The 20,585-nt window shown below is 42.1% G+C and overlaps 1 protein-coding gene across 1 annotated transcript in view; it reads left to right on the forward strand.

Moving 5' to 3' along the window:
- ttc14 (tetratricopeptide repeat domain 14) overlaps window positions 1–20,585 on the forward strand; it is a 45,730-nt gene that overhangs the window by 17,805 nt on the left and 7,340 nt on the right. Inside the window, exons 3-9 of the mRNA XM_061975518.2 lie at window positions 248–447; window positions 531–615; window positions 8,247–8,376; window positions 9,382–9,537; window positions 9,762–9,833; window positions 9,914–10,033; window positions 16,649–16,771. Of these exons, the coding sequence (XP_061831502.2) occupies window positions 248–447; window positions 531–615; window positions 8,247–8,376; window positions 9,382–9,537; window positions 9,762–9,833; window positions 9,914–10,033; window positions 16,649–16,771 (886 nt within the window). The remainder of the gene's footprint in view (window positions 1–247; window positions 448–530; window positions 616–8,246; window positions 8,377–9,381; window positions 9,538–9,761; window positions 9,834–9,913; window positions 10,034–16,648; window positions 16,772–20,585) is intronic.

The following is a 20,585-nucleotide window of genomic DNA, read 5'->3' on the forward strand; positions in this document are numbered from 1 at the left end:
TTGTTTTTCTCATTTGGTCGTCCGCTTCCTCTCTTTTGCACTAACATTCTTAGTTACGGTAGTCGAAAGGCAAGATTGTGTCAATCAGTAAGCGGCGAAGTAGGGACAGCAATGTGTGTTGTCTTGTTATTGCTCAAACAGCACAACTATGCGCTAAATATTACTTCAAGGGCTTGTAACGCAAATTCTGCTCGCAACATAAAGCATAACAAAAAGTGTGCTCTAACCATTGTGCTCTTCTCTCCAGAGCCTTACGCTGTCATGCCACCCCTGGAGTTATTCATGGAAGTGCCTTATGATGAGAGAAGGGCCATGCTGTATCGAGATTTGGAACGAGGGGACATTGTGGTGGGGAGGATCAACAATATCCGAGAATATGGCTTTTTTCTCACTCTGATTTGCATGGCGCGAGGAATGAATCGAGACATAGAAGACCTGGAGTTATCTGTGAGTGGAAAGTCAGGTGTGATTCATTAATTGGTGTGATTAATTGGCAAAGTATTGTTAAAACTTGTTTTTTTTACTTTTAGGCTCTTTGTCACATTAGGGAAATTCCCTCTGCTGGCAGCCATGACGATCCTTTGTCTTACTACCAGATTGGAGACATAATCAGAGGTTAGTTATGACAACCAGTTTCAACTGGTGCTCTGACACAGCATTCAACTGTTATTTTAGTGACTCTCAAGGTTTTATTGTGCCTATTTTTCATTCATTCACAAAACCAAATGCTCAGATATGAGCTTTTCCAGGCCTACTCATTTCACTTCCAATATTCACCAGATCAGATGTTTGTTATTTTTGTGATATCTGGATTGCTGTAGTGGTAACCGGCACAGACATGTGCAAGCATACCTGTATTAAATCGGACTTTTAAATTTGGATTAATCATGATAGTGACAGGTTATTACTCGCTTGTTTGATTTAAATTATCTTAAAAAAAGAGTCCAGTATTTGGACACAAATGCAATTTTGTCAGATTGTCTAAATTAAAATATTATACTTGAATGCACGTAATTTATTTGCTCAAAACTTGGTAACAATTTTATCTAGAGTCCAGTTGGTGTATTTTGAAGAAAAATGTTCAACCAGTCAGTCTCCACACTCATGTTTGACATATCTGACGTATGCATTGACCTGATCATTGACCATATAACAACCCGCGAGGTAACCAATTAAGGCTGCAGCTAACGATTATTTTTCTATCGATTAATTTATAGATTTTTTTTTTCGATTAATCGGTTAATCTATAGATTATTTTTTCAATTAATCTATAGATTATTTTTCCTTTTACCGATTATTTTTTTAATTTAAAATGAAGATGAAAAAATAAATGTAGGCCAGTTTTTTCAAAAGGCATGGCTTTTATTTACAAAAAGAAAAAGTATGGCCACTCAGTCAACATTGACAACAACATGACAAAATATTCTGTAACAATGTAAACATTTAAAACTTTTAACATTTAACAAAATTAAAAGTAGCTTATTTGCTTTTTAATGTGCAAATATAAAAGTAAACATCCAGTGCAAATCTTAATATTCTGCAATAGTATAATCAATCAATCAATCAATCAATGTTTATTTATATAGCCCTATATCACAAGTGTCTCAAAGGGCTGCACAAGCCACAACGACATCCTCGGTACAGAGCCCACATAAGTGACATAAGCATTTCAAAAGTAAAAGTATTGCTTATTTTGCTTTAAAATGTGCAAAAATAAAGATAAACATCCAATACAAAAAAGTGCAAAACAAAATATTCTGTAACAGTGTAAACATTTCAACAAAAGTAAAAGTATTGCTTATTTGCTCAAATGTGCAAAAATCAAATCAAATCAAATCAACTTTATTTAAAAATAAAGATAAACATCCAATACAAAAAAGTGCAAAACGAAATATTCTGTAACAACAGTGTAAACATTTCAACAAAAGTAAAAGTATTGCTTATTTTGCTTTATGGTATATATTAATTTTATTAGCGCATGTCTGGAATGTTCGCCGGGTCAAACTCCATCCATCCATCCATCTTCTTCCGCTTATCCGAGGTCGGGTCGCGGGGGCAGCAGCTTAAGCAGGGAAGCCCAGACTTCCCTCTCCCCAGCCACTTCGTCCAGCTCTTCCTGTGGGACCCCGAGGCGTTCCCAGGCCAGCCGGGAGACATAGTCTTCCCAACGTGTCCTGAGTCTTCCCCGCGGCCTCCTACCGGTGGGACGTGCCCTAAACACCTCCCTAGGGAGGCGTTCGGGTGGCATCCTGACCAGATGCCCGAACCACCTCATCTGGCTCCTCCCGATGTGGAGGAGCAGCGGCTTTACTTTGAGCTCCTCCCGGATGGCAGAGCTTCTCACCCTATCTCTAAGGGAGAGCCCCGCCACCCGGCGGAGGAAACTCATTTCGGCCGCTTGTACCCGTGATCTTGTCCTTTCGGTCACAACCCAAAGCTCATGACCATAGGTGAGGATGGGAACGTAGATCGACCGGTAAATTGAGAGCTTTGCCTTCCGGCTCAGCTCCTTCTTCACCACAACGGATCGATACAGCGTCCGCATTACTGAAGACGCCGCACCGATCCGCCTGTCGATCTCACGATCCACTCCTCCCCCACTCGTGAACAAGACTCCGAGGTACTTGAAGTCCTCCACTTGGGGCAAGATCTCCTCCCCAACCCGGAGATGGCACTCCACCCTTTTCCGGGCGAGAACAATGGACTCGGACTTGGAGGTGCTGATTCTCATCCCAGTCGCTTCACACTCAGCTGCGAACCGATCCAGTGAGAGCTGAAGATCCTGGCCAGATGAAGCCATCAGGACCACATCATCTGCAAAAAGCAGAGACCTAATCCTGCAGCCACCAAACCAGATCCCCTCAACGCCTTGACTGCGCCTAGAAATTCTGTCCATAAAAGTTATGAACAGAATCGGTGACAAAGGGCAGCCTTGGCGGAGTCCAACCCTCACTGGAAACGTGTCCGACTTACTACCGGCAATGCGGACCAAGCTCTGGCACTGATCATACAGGGAGCGGACTGCCACAATCAGACAGTCCGATACCCCGTACTCTCTGAGCACTCCCCACAGGACTTCCCGAGGGACACGGTCGAATGCCTTCTCCAAGTCCACAAAACACATGTAGACTGGTTGGGCAAACTCCCATGCACCCTCAAGGACCCTGCCGAGAGTATAGAGCTGGTCCACAGTTCCACGACCAGGACGAAAACCACACTGTTCCTCCTGAATCCGAGGTTCGACTATCCGGCGTAGCCTCCTCTCCAGTACACCTGAATAGACCTTACCGGGAAGGCTGAGGAGTGTGATCCCACGATAGTTAGAACACACCCTCCGGTTCTCCTTCTTAAAGAGAGGAACCACCACCCCGGTCTGCCAATCCAGAGGTACCGCCCCCGATGTCCACGCGATGCTGCAGAGTCTTGTCAACCAAGACAGCCCCACAGCATCCAGAGCCTTAAGGAACTCCGGGCGGATCTCATCCACCCCCGGGGCCTTGCCACCGAGGAGCTTTTTAACTACCTCAGCAACCTCAGCCCCAGAAATAGGAGAGCCCACCACAGACTCCCCAGGCACTGCTTCCTCATAGGAAGACGTGTTGGTGGGATTGAGGAGGTCTTCGAAGTATTCCCTCCACCGATCCACAACATCCGCAGTCGAGGTCAGCAGAACACCATCCTCACCATACACGGTGTTGATAGTGCACTGCTTCCCCTTCCTGAGGCGGCGGATGGTGGACCAGAATTGCTTCGAAGCCGTCCGGAAGTCGTTTTCCATGGCCTCACCGAACTCCTCCCACGTCCGAGTTTTTGCCTCTGCGACCGCTGAAGCCGCACACCGCTTGGCCTGTCGGTACTTGTCCGCTGCCTCAGGAGTCCTATGAGCCAAAAGAACCCGATAGGACTCCTTCTTCAGCTTGACGGCATCCCTCACCGCCGGTGTCCACCAACGGGTTCTAGGATTACCGCCACGACAAGCACCAACTACCTTGCGGCCACAGCTCCAATCAGCCGCCTCGACAATAGAGGCGCGGAACATGGTCCATTCGGACTCAATGTCCAGCACCTCCCTCGTGACATGTTCAAAGTTCTTCCGGAGGTGGGAATTGAAACTCTCTCTGACAGGAGACTCTGCCAGACGTTCCCAGCAAACCCTCACAATGCGTTTGGGCCTGCCAGGTCTGTCCGGCATCCTCCCCCACCATCGCAGCCAACTCACCACCAGGTGGTGATCGGTAGAAAGCTCCGCCCCTCTCTTCACCCGAGTGTCCAAAACATGAGGCCGCAAATCCGATGACACAACTACAAAGTCGATCATGGAACTGCGGCCTAGGGTGTCCTGGTGCCAAGTGCACATATGGACACCCTTATGTTTGAACATGGTGTTTGTTATTGACAATCTGTGACGAGCACAAAAGTCCAATAACAAAACACCACTCGGATTCAGATCCGGGCGGCCATTCTTCCCAATCACGCCTCTCCAGGTTTCACTGTCGCTGCCAACATGAGCATTGAAGTCTCCCAGTAGAACGAGGGAATCACCCGGGGGCGCACTCTCAAGTACTCCCTCGAGTGAATCCAAAAAGGGTGGGTACTCTGAGCTGCGGTTTGGCGCATAAGCGCAAACCACAGTCAGGACCCGTTCCCCCACCCGAAGGCAGAGGGAAGCTACCCTCTCGTCCACCGGGTTGAACTCCAATGTGCAGGCTCTGAGCCGGGGGGAAACAAGAATTGCCACCCCAGCCCGTCGCCTCTCACTGCCGGCAACGCCAGAGTGGAAGAGAGTCCAGCCCCTCTCGAGAGAACTGGTTCCAGAGCCCTTGCTGTGCGTCGAAGTGAGTCCGACTATATCTAGCCAGAACTTCTCCACCTCGCGCATTAGCTCAGGCTCCTTCCCCCCCAGCGAGGTGACGTTCCACGTCCCAAGAGCTAGCTTCTGTAGCCGAGGATCGGACCGCCAAGTGCACTGCTTGCCTATCCCGCATGCTTTTGGTAAGCGCAGGAGTGAGAGGTTTTAAAGTAATTAGCACCCCGACGGCTATTCAAGGAAATACGGCGTCGACGTATTTACGTAATCGATGACGTCGACGTGTCGTTTCAGCCTTAGTAACCATCTACGATCAAGGTGAAGGAGAATGTACGGTCAAAATAAATTGCCTGAATAATCTGCGTATATACATGATTAATGCCATCATTTGTTGTAATTAATCACATGAGTTAACATGTTATTTTTGACAGCTCAGTTTATACTTTAACTATATTGCTACTGCTTCTAGAGTTACATTTGGTAACTAGCGTCTTTTATAAGAGATGCAATTTAAAGACTCAAATAATCTACAAAGTCAAAATAACGATTAAAGTGAGGGCTCCTCTGCACGCGATACAGAAAGCAGGTGAAAAGGTGCATGTTAGCATGTAAAGACAGAAGTGAAATGACAGATGAATACAGTATGGTTAATAATCTAGAGCAGGGGTCACCAACCTTTTTGAAGCCAAGAGCTACTTCTTGGGTACTGATTAATGCGAAGGGCTACCAGTTTGATACACACTTAAATAAATTGCCAGAAATAGCCAATTTGCTCAATTTACCTTTAACTCTGTTATTATTAATAATTAATGATATTTATCTTTGTGGAAACAAATAAATATCAATATGCAACACTTTATTTTTATATTTTCTCTAAGTGCACATTTTTCAAATTGAACATTTTCAAATGATCACTTCTAAGACAGTCTTGTGAAATCACAATATCCCATTTTAACTAGCTAGCCACTAACATTTTTTAACAAATCACTATGTTTGTACAAATAATAACTCATGTAAAATACAAAAGTCAACTCTCAAATGTTTTAATAAATCATGTCACACTTTGAACTGGACACCAAATCTGTTATCTGTTTCTTTGTCAGTTAGTGAAGACTAAGTCTTTAAAATATTTTCTTGGATTTTCAAATTCTATTTGAGTTTTGTCTCTCTTAGAATCAAAAATGTCGAGCAAAGCGAGACCAGCGTGCTAGTAAATAAATACAATTTAAAAAATAGAGGCAGCTCATTAGTAAGTGCTGCTATTTGAGCTATTTTTAGAACAGGCCAGCGGGCTACTCATCTGGTCCTTACGGGCGACCTGGTGCCTGCGGGCACCGCGTTGGTGACCCCTGATCTAGAGCTTTTGTTTGTTTAATAATAGACATGTCATTATGAAAGGCTTCCACAAATTACTGCTGTTGTTAGCATAAAAAATAAAATTGGAATAAATAAAAATTAACTCTGCCCTCTAATATAAACACTAAATTCTCACGAGACTGACAGAACAAGATGTAAGTCCCAGGTGACTTAAGGTCTCTCACAGTTCCTTACTTTGAAGAAACCTCATACCATTATGCTTTGAGCTTTCTACCCAAAGAATGTTTGGCACGTGACATAATGGTTGAAATGATTGCTTGTAAGGCTGAAACGACGCGTCGACGTCATCGGTTACGTAAATACGTCGACGCCATTTTTGTGCGTCGATGCGTCGCATATTTACGTCACACTACTGTCATGGCGGATCGCAAAGCAGACGGTGCGAGCGAGGGGAAAAAAGCACGCCAAAAGTCATCAAAAGTGTGGGAGTATTTCAATAAACGGCCTAATAATGTTGTTGTATGCACACTGTGTCGAGCGGAAATGGCCTATCATAGCAGCACAACGGCTATGAACGAACATTTGAAAAGAAAACCGACAGCGTTCTTGCCATCACCATCAACTAGTCAATCGTCCGCGTGAGTATACGTTGTCATCATTACACAAAAACATGAATGTGTCATTTGTATCTGCGTTGTAATTTCATAAACTAAAGCACCGTTTCACTCTGAGAGGCGCGTTTGGCGTGCCTGTTCAGTGTTTACAAAGACGTGCTCCTCTTCAACGCTGTGGAGAGGCGGGGCCGGCGATCGAGCGGCGAGGTGGGGCGTGCTGGGAGCGACGCCGCAATCGTGCCCAGGTGCGCGCATCGCGCACCTGGGCACGATCATCCAATCTCCTCTCGCTGAAGAAAAGGGGAGCAGCAGAGAGAGAGGGAAGAGAGACTGGAAGGAGCCAGAGTGAAGCTGACGTGGAGCGAGAGAGGACGAGAGACAGAGACAGAGGACGACGAGCGAGCGAGGAAGAGGAGCTGAAAAGCGAGGAAAGAAAGACAAAAGAGTTGGAAGAGAAAAGACTTTGTGTAAAATTAAAAGATTGTAAACCTGGCAAAGCCGTCTGGCGTTCAGTCTGTCGGTCCTGAAAGAACCCCAAGGCACAAGACGTGTCACAAACGCTAATGTTAATTAGTTGTGCAAATACCTTTTACAACATTAACAGTTACATATACTATGTACAAACGAACAATTAACTTTCACTTTAATCATACTATCATTGTTGTGTTATTAAGCAAAATAAGCAATACTTTTACTTTTGTTGAAATGTTTACACTGTTGTTACAGAATATTTTGTTTTGCACTTTTTTGTATTGGATGTTTATCTTTATTTTTGCACATTTTAGCAAATAAGCAATACTTTTACTTTTGTTGAAATGTTTACATTGTTACAGATTATTTTCGTTTTGCACTTTTTTGTATTGAATGTTTATCTTTATTTTTGCACATTTTAAAGCAAAATAAGCAATACTTTTACTTTTGAAATGCTTATACTATTGCAGAATATTAAGATTTGCACTGGATGTTTACTTTTATATTTGCACATTAAAAAGCAAATAAGCTACTTTTAATTTTGTTAAATGTTAAAAGTTTTAAATGTTTACATTGTTACAGAATATTTTGTCATGTTGTTGTCAATGTTGACTAAGTGGCCATACTTTTTTTTTTTTTGTAAATAAAAGCCATGCCTTTTGAAAAAACTGGCCTACATTTCTTTTTCCATCTTCATTTTAAATAAAAAAAATAATCGGTAAAAGGAAAAATAATCTATAGATTAATCGAAAAAAATAATCTATAGATTAACCGATTAATCGAAAACATAATCTATAGATTAATCGATAGAAAAATAATCGTTAGCTGCAGCCTTAATTGCTTGGCATCAGGAAAATAGCCTCATCTTTATTTGGCTCTCTTTGAAATGAAGCCATAGACGGGATTTATAATTTGTTGTTATATCTGTCAAGTTGTGTCTGCATTCCAAGTCTGTCTATTCAGAACTATTAATCTGTTAACTCTATTCACTGTTAACCAAAAAGCCCCATCAATTATTATCATATTTGATATTACAGCTGGTGTGAAAGACATTGACCGCTACCAGGAAAAAATCACAGTGTCACTGCTTCAAACGTCGCTTTCACCCAGATCGGAGAGCGTCCAGCTAGGAGTCATAAACAAGGACGAGCTGCCTCTACACTATAAGTAAGAACATCAAATGACAAATTCACTACAACACTTAAATCAAAGCTTAAATCCAATGTCTGAAATACAAAGTAAAACAAGTTCAGTGTAAAATAATCCAGTGTTTTTCAACCTTTTTTGAGCCAAGGCACATTTTTTTCGTAAAAAAAAAATACGGAGGCACACCACCAGCAGAAAAGGTTAAAAAATGAAACTCCACCAGGTTGTCGTGCCTTAGTTTGAGTTTGTAGTGCTTTAGTTTCTGTCTTGCGCTGTTATTTTGGTGACCCTACCTGTTTTGTTGGTGTTCTCCTGTAGCAGCTTCACACCTTCCTTTGAGTGCCATTGCCCGCACCTAATTTGTTTTCGCAATTAAGACTATTTAAGTTTTGCGTACGCTATCCTTCTTTGTGGGGACATTGTTGATTGTCATGTCATGTACGGATGTACTTTGTGGACGCCGTCTCCGCTCCACACACTGTAAGTTTTTGCTGTCGTCCAGTATTCTGATTTTGTTTACTTTGTAGCCAGTTCAGTTTTCCTTTTTTTTTTGCATAGCCATCCCTATGCTTCAGTGCCTTTTCCTGGCGGGACTTGCCTTCTGTTCATTTTTCGTTTAAGCGTTACATACCTTTTTACCTGCACGCTGTCTCCCGCTGTGCTCTGCATATTGGGATCACGACAAACCATCCTTGACGCGTTCCGACTTCTACAAAGCAATGAACTACCTGCTGCCACCTACTGATATGGAGTATTACATGGTTACTCTGCCAATCTCTACACAGCACAGACTCTAGACAAGGGCACATTATTATAATTATTGATTTGCCAAAAATATTTTTTGGACCAATTAGGTGAAGTTGCATAATTTCCCACGGCACACCAGACAATATCTCACGGCACACTAGGCCGCGGCACAGTGGTTGAAAAACACTGAAATAATCTACTAATTTGTAACAGGTTTATTATTGGGTCAACACTAGTGTCATGTTAACACTTTTGTTAATCAGTGCGACCTTCTTTCAGTCGTAGTGTTCGGGCAGCTAGTGACTCAAGGGAGACATACGAGCGTATACTGTGTGGTTGCCACGGCTACCACAACCCTTCTGTCGTGGACTACTTGCTGGAGAACATTGGTGTTACTGACATTCACCCACCCTCAATGATGAGGGGGCTACAAAGGTAAGATCCATCCCTCTCGGGGTCGAGGGGTGCTTTAACCTATCCCGGCTGCACTTGGGCGGAAGGCGGAGTACACCCTGGACAAGTCGCCACCTCATTGCAGGGCCAACACAGACAGACAACATTCACACACTATCTTACGATACCAAAATGGGACTGTTGTGATAATCAATATATTAATTAATACAACTTATCGATTGTTTTCACCTGCCACTTCTCTGCAGTAAACTCTTTGAAAAAGAAGATTTTGCGTGCGCAATCCGGGAGAAGCAATCTGCATCCTGGGCTTTGAAATGGTAGAAACACACTCAACACGGCAGTGTAGTAGTTTTGTCCTCCATTGTGTCTCAGAAAGTGTTTTTTTTTTTTTTTTCAGTGTCAAGGCAGGTGTGGACCACTTCAAACACAGTCGCCATGTGGAAGCCATGAATGAGTACAACAAAGCTTTGGACATCGACACAAACAATGTGGAAGCGCTGGTAGCACGAGGAGCTCTGTGAGTTATTGCGAAATTATGATGTTTACCAAACCTAGATTTTCTCGTAAGGACGGAAATTTCATTAAATTCAACAAGCACTTGTTTTAGATTATATTCCGATCCTTATAATATACTACAGTAGTAAAAAAAACTTATTGCAATAAGCACATTCTTGTGTCTGGATCATTGAACACTGCAGCATCTCCCAGAATGCGCTTTGTGTGTGTGCTAGAAGTGGGTTCAGTTGTCAAGATTGCGCTTCAGTATAGCCCAGAGAAGGTGGTGCGTATTATATGTGTGCTGCATGTCAACAACATGAAAAAAACGCCACCGGTTGCACCACTTTTGTACTTGTTATTAATTGTAGCCGCAGTCTTGGTAGATCACACGCCCAATAAATAGTATGCACTGTTTTATAGTTTGCACACACTATTCACAAAACCCAAAGCCAGTGAAGTTGGCACGTTGTGTAAATCGTAAATAAAAACAGAATACAATGATTTGCAAAACCTTTTGAACTTATATTCAATTGAATAGACTGCAAAGACAAGCTATTTAATGTTCGAACTGAGAAACTTATTTTTTCTTTGCAAATAATCATTAACTGAGAATTTAATGGCAGCAACACATTGCAAAAAAGTTGTCCCAGGGGCATGTTCACCACCGTGTTACATGGCCTTTCCTTTTAACAACACTCAGTAAACATTTGGGAACTGAGGAGACCCATTTTTAAAGCTTTTCAGGGGGAATTATTTCCCATTCTTGCTTGATGTACAGCTTAAGTTGTTCAGCAGTCCGGGGTCTCCGTTGTGGTATTTTAGGCTTCATAATGCGCCACACATTTTCAATGGGAGACAGGTCTGGACTACAGGCAGGCCAGTCTAGTACCTGCACTCTTTTACTATGAAGATGGCTTAGCATTGTCTTGCTGAAATAAGCAGTGGCGTCCATGAACAAGACGTTACTTGGATGGCAACATATGTTGCTCCAAAACCTGTATGTACCTTTCAGCATTAACAGTGCCTTCACAGAGGTGTAAGTTACCCATGCCTTGGGCACTAATACAACCCCATACCATCACAGATGCTGGCTTTTGAAGTTTGCGCCTATAACAATCCGGATGGTTCTTTTCCTCTTTGGTCCGGAGGACACGACGTCCACAGTTTCCAAAAACAATTTGAATTGTGGACTCATCAGACCACAGAACACTTTTCCACTTTACATCAGTCTATTTTAGATGAGCTCAGGCACAGCGAACCCGGCAGCGTTTCTGGGTGTCTCACTTTGCAAAGTAATAATAATAACTGGGATTTATATAGCGCTTTTCTAAGTACCCAAAGTCGCTTTACATGTAGAACCCATCATTCGTTCACATCTGGTGGTGGTAAGCTACTTTCATAGCCACAGCTGCCCTGGGGTAGACTGACGGAAGCGTGGCTGCAATTTGCGCCAACGGCCCCTCCGACCACCACCTGTCATTCATCATTCAATTCACCGGTGTGAGTGGCACCGGGGACAAAGGGTGAAGTGTCCCGCCCAAGGACACAACGGCAGCGATTTTTGGATGGTAAGAGGCGGGGAGCGAACCTGCAACCCTCGGGTTTCTGGCACGGTTGCTCTACCCACTACGCCATGCCGCCCCAATAAGTAGAGTTTTAACTTTTACTTACAGATTTAGCGACAAACTGCAGTTACTGACAGTGGTTTTCTAAAGTGTTCCTGAGCCCATGTGGTGATATCCTTTACACACTGATGTCGGTTTTTGATGCAGTGCCGGTCACGGGCATTCAATGTTGGTTTTCGGCCTTGCCGCTTATGTTCAGTGATTTTTTTTGCAGATTCTCTGAACCTTTTGATGATATTACGGACCGTAGATGGTGAAATCCCAAAATTCCTTGCAATAGCTTGTTGAGAAATGTTGTTCTTAAACTGTTTGACAATTTGCTAACGCATTTGTTCACAAATTGGTGACCCTCGCCCCATCCTTGTTTGTGAATGTTCGAATGTTAAGTATCATGTCTTTGCAGTCTATTCAATTGAATATAGGTTAAAAAAGGATTTGCAAATCATTGTATTCTGTTTTTATTTACGATATAAACAACGTGCCAACTTCACTGGTTTTGTAGAATGTTTAATTTGGATCTTCGTGGATCAGGCCCTGAGTGTGTTACCTTTTTACATCTGTAGTGGATTGAGATTCTTCCATGCTGAAAAAGACACTAGAACAGGCATGTGTGAAGTTTGCCAGAGAGCATTATGAATGATCTGGAGAATGTGATATGGTCAGATAAGCTGTAGTTATTTGGCATCAGTTGAACGTGGAGGCAGATAAATGCTAATTATGAACCCAAAACCATTCCTGCTGTCAAACATGGAGATGGAAACATTCTGCTTTCATACTGCTTCTTTGCAAAGGGTGCACTGCATTTAGGGGCCATCATACAACGAATGTACTAGACAGTGTCCAGACCTTAATCCCAATCCCACAAAAACCTGCGAAGGGACCTGACACTTTGGGGTTGATAAGTAATAGTCTCAAAACCATCAGTATTTGGACAGTCTGACATCGTAACATCGACCAAAACCTTCTGGGATGTGGGCAAACCTAGTAACTACAAGAAACTTTTGTTCACTCTTTTATACCAGACAGAGGCCTTGCATTGAGCCAAAGTCAAACCTAAAATCATTCTTTTGTGTATTTGGAATCACTATAAAAAGCCGAAAATGTGAATTCAAACCATGGCAGCGTTGAGATATTTATAAAAAAATGGTCTTCAGTGTTTCCCCCAGAAAATTTGTTAGTTAAGGTGGTGTCTCTCCAGGGGGAAGAGGGTGGGTGGGTGTAAGGAACAGCGTAACTCAGCCTGTCGCCATCACGCCTCCATCTCATTGGTGCCACCACAGCCTGGGGGGGCAATAGACTACAAACTGTGGTGACGTAGGCCGGCTTTGTCGCGTGAAGAAGCCTACAATTTTTGGTTGTGTTTTTTTGCTCCATATGCTGAATGCCGATATACTATATATATCTCGATATTTTTTCCGTAAAGTAAAAACAATACACAAAACAGTCCTAGTTACCTGAGTACCTAAGTATGTCAATATTATCACTTAGTAAGTCAATATTTTGACTTACTAATTTACTAAATCAAAATGACAAAATAATGACTTAATAAGTCAAAATAATGACTTAAGTCAAATTAATGACTTACTGTAAGTAAGCGTTTGCAATAAGCGTGCAATAAAAGTGGGGCCACGTGCTGACATATGTTCAACTCATCATGCTTAATTTATTACAGCATTTGGGAAGCCTGTAGTTGATTTTTATTATATAAATGTTATATTTTTTTATCAACATGTGATAGCAGGGACCCTGCCATTCAAAACTAGGCTGCTACATTACTAATGATTAATGTAACTATAGCTGAAAAAAATAGTACTTGAGCAATAAGAGAGACTATTCATCCCTGAACACCATGGAGTTCATGTAGGTACATTATTTTATAAACTATCAGACAGCTTCAGGAAACTCTTCATTTAACATTTTTGCTGCTTCAACACAGCTCAATCAACACAGAAAAAGGTAAAGTAAAATAACTTAGTTGTTAACTGTAGGTCAATAATGCTTGTCTTTCTCTCAGACAGACAGGGATTTTCTGTCCGTAACACACACACATACCGCAAAATGAGCTAACGTTACGCTAAAAGCTAATTAGCCTTCAGCTCAAAGACCGCGAGCGAGCTGAGCTGCCGCTTATGTTTCTAGAACGTCAACGGGCTCATAGTAATGTTACGAGTAGTTGACTGGGAGGTGTTTATTATAATTTGGGGAGAGTCTGCTGCATTATGCTCACCTGCTAAACACCTTCCTGCTAACCCCACCACAGGAGCACTGACTCCATGCGCCCTGAATACGCACTGCTGATTGGCTGTTACTTGCGCTCTGAATACGCACTGCTGATTGGCTGTTACCGCTCTGCGTGTAACCAATCAGATGGTTCTGTGGGTGGGACAATGCTGGGTGCTGCAGAGACGTACTGACAGAGGCAGAGGCAGAACTAAGCGGAGCAGCTTGTTAAGACTTTAGTTTAGGCGGTGGCTCTTTGTTGTTAAGGCCTTAACAACAAATTATGACCCCTTTAAAGTTACCAGCATGTTTAAATATTTTTCAGCATTTATTTACATTTGAAGAAAAAACTCTGAAGTCAAAATTAACTATGAGTATGTATGTATGTGCATTTTTGGGCTTGACTGCACATACAATCACAACATTACCAAGCTCTATCAAAATGTTAAACACACACAGCAGATGTTTATTTCTTATTTCTAATTGGGACTCAAATTTGAAATCATCTTTCATCAGCTTTGTGTATTTGTGGGCTGTTTAATCTTTGCAAAATCTCTGTCTGACGGGGAAACGATTGTTTGTATTTTGTATTTTATTTAGGCTGTCAAAATGTATGCTTTAATGCAAATTAATCCATTATCAATATAAATATGATTAAACATTTTTGGTTTATCCAATTAGTGTTGCCGTCGCTCATGCGCAAATATGCAGTGAGAATCTTCAAAAGCTAACAAGCAATATGGAAGACGCTAAACAGCACATTGGCCCTTTTGATAGGTAACGGGAATACAAAAAATCAGGATGGAACAGTTGATCACCATAATGTGTTATTATGCGCATTGTGCAAGAATAGGTTTTCTCTTTCAAACCACTTCCATCTTAAAATTAATAGAATTGATAACACAAAAGGAGTAACAGGTCCACATTATTGTAGATATGTTTTTGTTAACGTGAACATAATGTCAAAGGTGTTTAATAAACACATTAAGTGCACATACATTTGTGTTCAAAATAATAGCAGTCCCGCATCACTAGCAAGATAAATCACTGTTTTTGTTAGAATTTCAACTTCTACACTGCAAGTAAGTTTCTAGAATGTTTAGTAAAGGTTTAGAAAACCAACAGACCCAACAGGCATGACGTGCATGCTGCTGGTTCTGTGAAACTGAATCATTTACTGAAAGGGGCGTGTTCAAAAAAAATAGCAGTGCGTAGTTAAATTAGTGAGGTCATTGATTATGTGGGAAAAAAAGGTGTTAAACAAGTGGCCCTTATTTAAGGATAAAGGCAACTGACGCTGCATATGCTGGCTGTGCATTTGTCCTTGGAAAAACAGAGTAAAATGGGTCGTTGAAGACACTGTTCAGAAGAAGAGCGTTCTTTGATTAAGAATTTAATAAAAGAGGGGAAAACCTATAAAGAAGTGCAGAAAATGATAGGCTGTTAAGCTAAAAATTTTATCAAACGCTATAAAATGGCAGCCAAAACCAAAAAGGCGAGGAAGAAGAAGAAAAACGACTATTGGAATGGATGGGGGAATAACCAAAATGGCAAAGGCTCAGCCAATGATCAGCTCCAGTAGGATCAAAGATGGCCTGTGAGTACTGTAACAATCAGATCACGTCTACGTGAAGCCAAGCTACCAGCAAGAAGCCCCCGCAAAGTCCCATTGTTAAAAAAAAGACGTGTGCTGAAGCGGTTACAATTTGCCAAAGAACGCATTGACTGGCCAAAAAATTTGGGGACTGATGAGAGTAAGATTGTCCTTCTTGGGTCTAATGGCCACAGACCGTTTGTCAGACGTCCTGTAAACACTGACTTCAAGCCCCAGTACACAGTGAAGACGGTGAAGCATGGTGGTGCAAGCATCATGATATGGGGATGTTTCTCGTACTGTAGTGTTGGTCCTATTCATCGTGTACCAGGGATCATGGATCAGTTTGAGTACATCAGAATACTGGAAGAAGTCATGTTGCCATATGCTGAAGAGGAAATGCCCTTGATTGAAATGGGTGTTTCAACAAGACACTGACCCCAAACACACCAGCAAGCAAGCAAAATCATGGTTCCAGACAAACAGAATTCAAGTAATGGAGAGGCCAGCACCATCCCCGAACCTTAATCCCATTGAAAACTCATAAAAAATGCTGTTAGTGAGGCAAAACCAAAAAATGCAGAGGAATTGTGGAACGTAGTACAATTGTCCTGGGCTGCAATACCTGTTGACCGGTGCCAGAAGTTGGTGGACTCCATATGCCACAGATGTGAAGCAGTTATCAGAAACCGTGGTTATGCAACTAAATTATATTTAATAATTCTAAGGAAAGTTGAATCTGCAAGCCTTTCTTCGTTTATACAGTACATTTGTGTTTTGTAAAGAAATATGTCAACACTGCTATTTTTTTTGTTTTATATTTCTTGACTTTCTGTAAAATATTGTCAAATTAAATTACTTTTTTCCAATTTTCTGGCTTTGAAATAGAATGTGCAGTGTACCCAATGCATTTGTGTTCATTAGAATACAATTTATTTGAAGAATTTTGAGGTTTACGCACCTTTTTAAACACACTGCTATTATTATGAACATAACTGTACATCCACTTTTTTTCTTGAGTCTCTTTGTTCATGCAAAATGAAACACCATTAATATACACGAGTTCAAGAGTAAATGGTATTTAGTTGGAATTAATCAAAATTGACCTATAGCAACCCTGTGATTAACCTAATTACAAATTGTATTATTCGACAGCGCTAATTTTATTCTTATGTTGCTTTGTTTGTATTTTCAGGTATGCTAATAAAGGCAGCATTTTAAAGGCTATATCAGACTTCGAACTGGCCCTGAAGACCTGTCCAGATCACCGCAACGCCAAGAAGTACCTCTGCCAGACACTGGTTGAGAGAGGAAAACAGTAAGCCATGCTACATTTTGGGGATGGCAGTGACAGTTGACCAAATATTTATTTACATTGTATTAACTATAAACCACTCTATATAATCTAGAAATCTTATTTTATATATTGTATTGAACTTCTCACAGGCGATAATCATTTGGTTAATGAAAAGGGAACATGTGTAGTCAAAAAGTATTACTTTTCAGATTAATGCAGCATTTAAAATGGCACATCTACTGAGATGAGACTACCAGGCAATGAAATATTTTAGTGAAAGTAGGGCTGGGTGATATGATCGCGATTAATTTGAGTTTGATCGTGGTGATCAGCTGTTAGCATTATTTCCTCGATCAAATGTGGCGGAATAGTCTGCTAGTATGTAGCAAACAGTAGGGAAGCAACAATGCTTGGTAAAATCCCCCACGGAACAATTCACCCTTATTTACTGTAATCCTGTTTCTGTGAAAGTCTGTTCGTATGCGCGCCCATCGCGAAAGTCAGTGTCCTCACGACTTAATTAATGTTCAATCAGCAATGTGCCTCTACAATATCAATCAAAATAATCGTTTATATTATTTGTTGCCATAATCGTCCACCCCTACCACACTTTTGCAGCAAATTCCTAATAAACACATGAGTGCTCCTGTTCAATAGAGGAATTTGAGCCACTGTAAACACTTTGGCAGATCCTTTCATTGACACTGTGGTCCAGACTTTTGATTTACATAACTGAGGCTTTCCTCAAGGCACTCCTTTAAGTCCTGACCTTATTAGAAGCAAAACATTTTTCTTGGTAATTTGATTTGTGTAACTAAGGTGATTCTGTAGCTTGTTAACTTCAGATGCAGTCATTAGGCATTTGTTCAACTTATTTAATTATCCTAATAGGTGTGCCAAGTTTCGAAATAGGTTCCTGCAGTCATTAGGCATTTGTTCAACTTATTTAATTATCATAATAGGTGTGCCAAGTTTCGAAATAGGTTCCTCTCTTTTTCATAATTTGAACTATTTAACTGATAGCCTGCGAGTTCAGTTCAAAGAACTTGTGAGAGACTCACATGTTTGCGGTATGTTCTTAAAAACACTTAAGTGCTTTCGTAGAAATAATCTTTGACTAGCTTTTTTTGGAGAAGGTCCTTCAAACAGCAGACCGCTCCTGGAACTGACAAAATAAATGGACCAAAATCAAATGTCTACTGTAGAGGATGCTGGTTCTCCGCAATACAAATAAGAGTAATAATAAAAAGTCCGGACCCCCCAGTCCTCTCAGCTTTCTGAAAAAGTGACCCCCAAATAATTTAGACAGTTGCATTGCCTGGCTTTCATTTCCAACATGCTTAACACCATACTTGCCAACCTTGAGACCTCCGAATTCGGGTGGTGGGGGGTGGGGGGGGGTCTGCGGGGGGTGTATATATTCTCAAGTATTTCTTATATATATATATATATATATAAATCCATTCATGAATGAATGAGTATATCCGTTCGGCCACCATTAATGGCATACTTGCCAACCTTGAGACCTCCGATTTCGGGAGGTGGGGGGTGGTGGGCGTGGTCGGAGTGGGTGGCGTGGTTGGTGCTGGGGGTGTGGTTGGGGGCGTGGTTAAGAGGGGAGGAGTATATTTACTGCAAGAATTCACCAAGTCAAGTATTTCATATATATATATATATATATATATATATATATATATATATATAAATAAGAGAAATACTTGAATTTCAGTGTTCATTTATTTACATATATACAAACACATAACACTCATCTACTCATTGTTGAGTTAAGGGTTGAATTGTCCATCCTTGTTCTATTCTGTCACTATTTTTCTAACCATGCTGAACACCCTCTCTGATAATGCATTCTGTTTCGTCTCCTTGTGTGCGCAGTTGTGCACTGCACTCTCTAAAAGCCGTAGATGTTATTGTCACATATGCATGTACAGTAGATGGCAGTATTGTCCTGTTTAAGAGTGTCACATTGCTGTTTACGGCAGACGAACTGCTTTACGGTAGACGAAAACGTGACTGCTGTTGTTGTTTGTTGTTGCCGCGCTGGGAGGACGTTAATGAAACTGCCTAACAATAAACCCACATGAGAAACCAAGAACTCGCCCTCGATCATTCTAGACTTATAACATGATTGGGCAGGCAGCTGTTCATATTGTGGGAAAGCAGACGTGAAAAAAGGCTGTCGACACTCACTCAGGTCCGCATGGAGCTGGAGGGGGCGTGGCCTCCAGCTCCGCCTGAATTTCGGGAGATTTTCGGGAGAAAATTTGTCCCGGGAGGTTTTCAGGAGAGGCGCTGAATTTCGGGAGTCTCCCGGGAAATCCGGGAGGGTTGGCAAGTATGTTCAATTGAGAAGTCTGATCTACAAAATGTGCAGGCAGCATACCCCTTCCCCTTCCAGCTGTCCTGGATGAACTGAAATTATTTTTTCCAATCATTTTGGAACTTGCAAGCGTACTTCTTCTTCTTACTCGTCGTCGCCATGACTGTCTCTTCTGCGTTCTTCTGCTTCGTCTCTGTTATGTTTTTGGACATTACTACTTGCCGTAGTTTTGAAGCAATGCATGATGGGAATCCGGATGTCGTGTGTCAGTGTATTAACATGCCGGCTGGAATAAACACACGCTGAGAAATAGCTCCGTGCCTGCCTACTTTATGGGTTATAGATAAACCTATGGATAACGGAGATATATATAATAGTCTCCTTTTCAGGTGAGTAGGGTTGGGTATCGTTTGAATTCGAACGATTCCGATTCCGATTCTTTGTTTCGATTCCGATTCCTGACGATTCTCGATTCCAATTCTTCTTGTATCATGCCGGGATCAATGTGTTTGACAGGTAGTCCCTGGAAGGTGGTATGTATTTTGGGTTGAGAGTTTTCACCATATCCCTGCAAACATAAACAAACATGTAATGTTGCTGTTACTGTTTAGCCCAGTATCAATTAGCTTAGCTCTAACGTTATTGCTTAACTAACTAAATGTTAGAGATTCCACCTCTGAAAAGGGATGCAGTCTTTTGACTATGTGTGCAGTGACCTTTCTGTGGCACTCTTCCGTCTGTGGCACCGACATCTTCCTCATTGCCGCTACGGTGAACGGAGTACGCTGAGCACATCGCGGAGCCTGGCTCGCAGGTTGTAAATTGTCTATGAAAAAATACGCGGGCTAATTTGTTAGCTGCCTCAACGTTGGCGCAAAACACATTATTTATTGCATATATATTGTTTTACTTACCGGATTCGGACTGCAGTGCAGTCACCGAAGTGCCAGGCTGGGCGTCGGAGGCAGAGGAGGACGGTCGGCGCAGCGCGTCGAAGACGGGACACGCATTTATTTGTACTCCATGAACTTGGAGGTGCTTCATCATGTTCGACGTGCACCCTCCTAAGCACGAAACAGTCATGTCGCACGTGTTACATTTCGCCGATATTTCATTTTTTTTAGTAAAAGAAAGCCACACTTTCGACCGCCGACGCCCGCTATCCATGCTTGACTGACTCGCTCGGCTACATAGGCTCTGCGTTGGTGTTCAGCGGCTTCTTCCTCCGGTCGGCGGACTGGGTATCGAAACTAGGAATCGAAATTTAAACTTTTGAACGATTCCGGGAGAATCGGAAAGTTAGTCCCGGTTCCAATCGATACTCGATACCCAACCCTACAGGTGAGAGAGGACGCTAAAGGCAGTGCCTTTAAGGCACGCCCCCAATATTGTTGGCCGGGTGGAAATCGAGAGAATGGTTGCCCCGGGAGATTTTCGGGAGGGGCACTGAAATTCGGGAGTCTCCCGGGAAAGTCGGGAGGGTTGGCAAGTATGCTTAAC

This window comes from Nerophis lumbriciformis, linkage group LG14, assembly GCF_033978685.3.
Source record: "Nerophis lumbriciformis linkage group LG14, RoL_Nlum_v2.1, whole genome shotgun sequence".
Lineage (NCBI taxonomy): Eukaryota > Metazoa > Chordata > Actinopteri > Syngnathiformes > Syngnathidae > Nerophis > Nerophis lumbriciformis.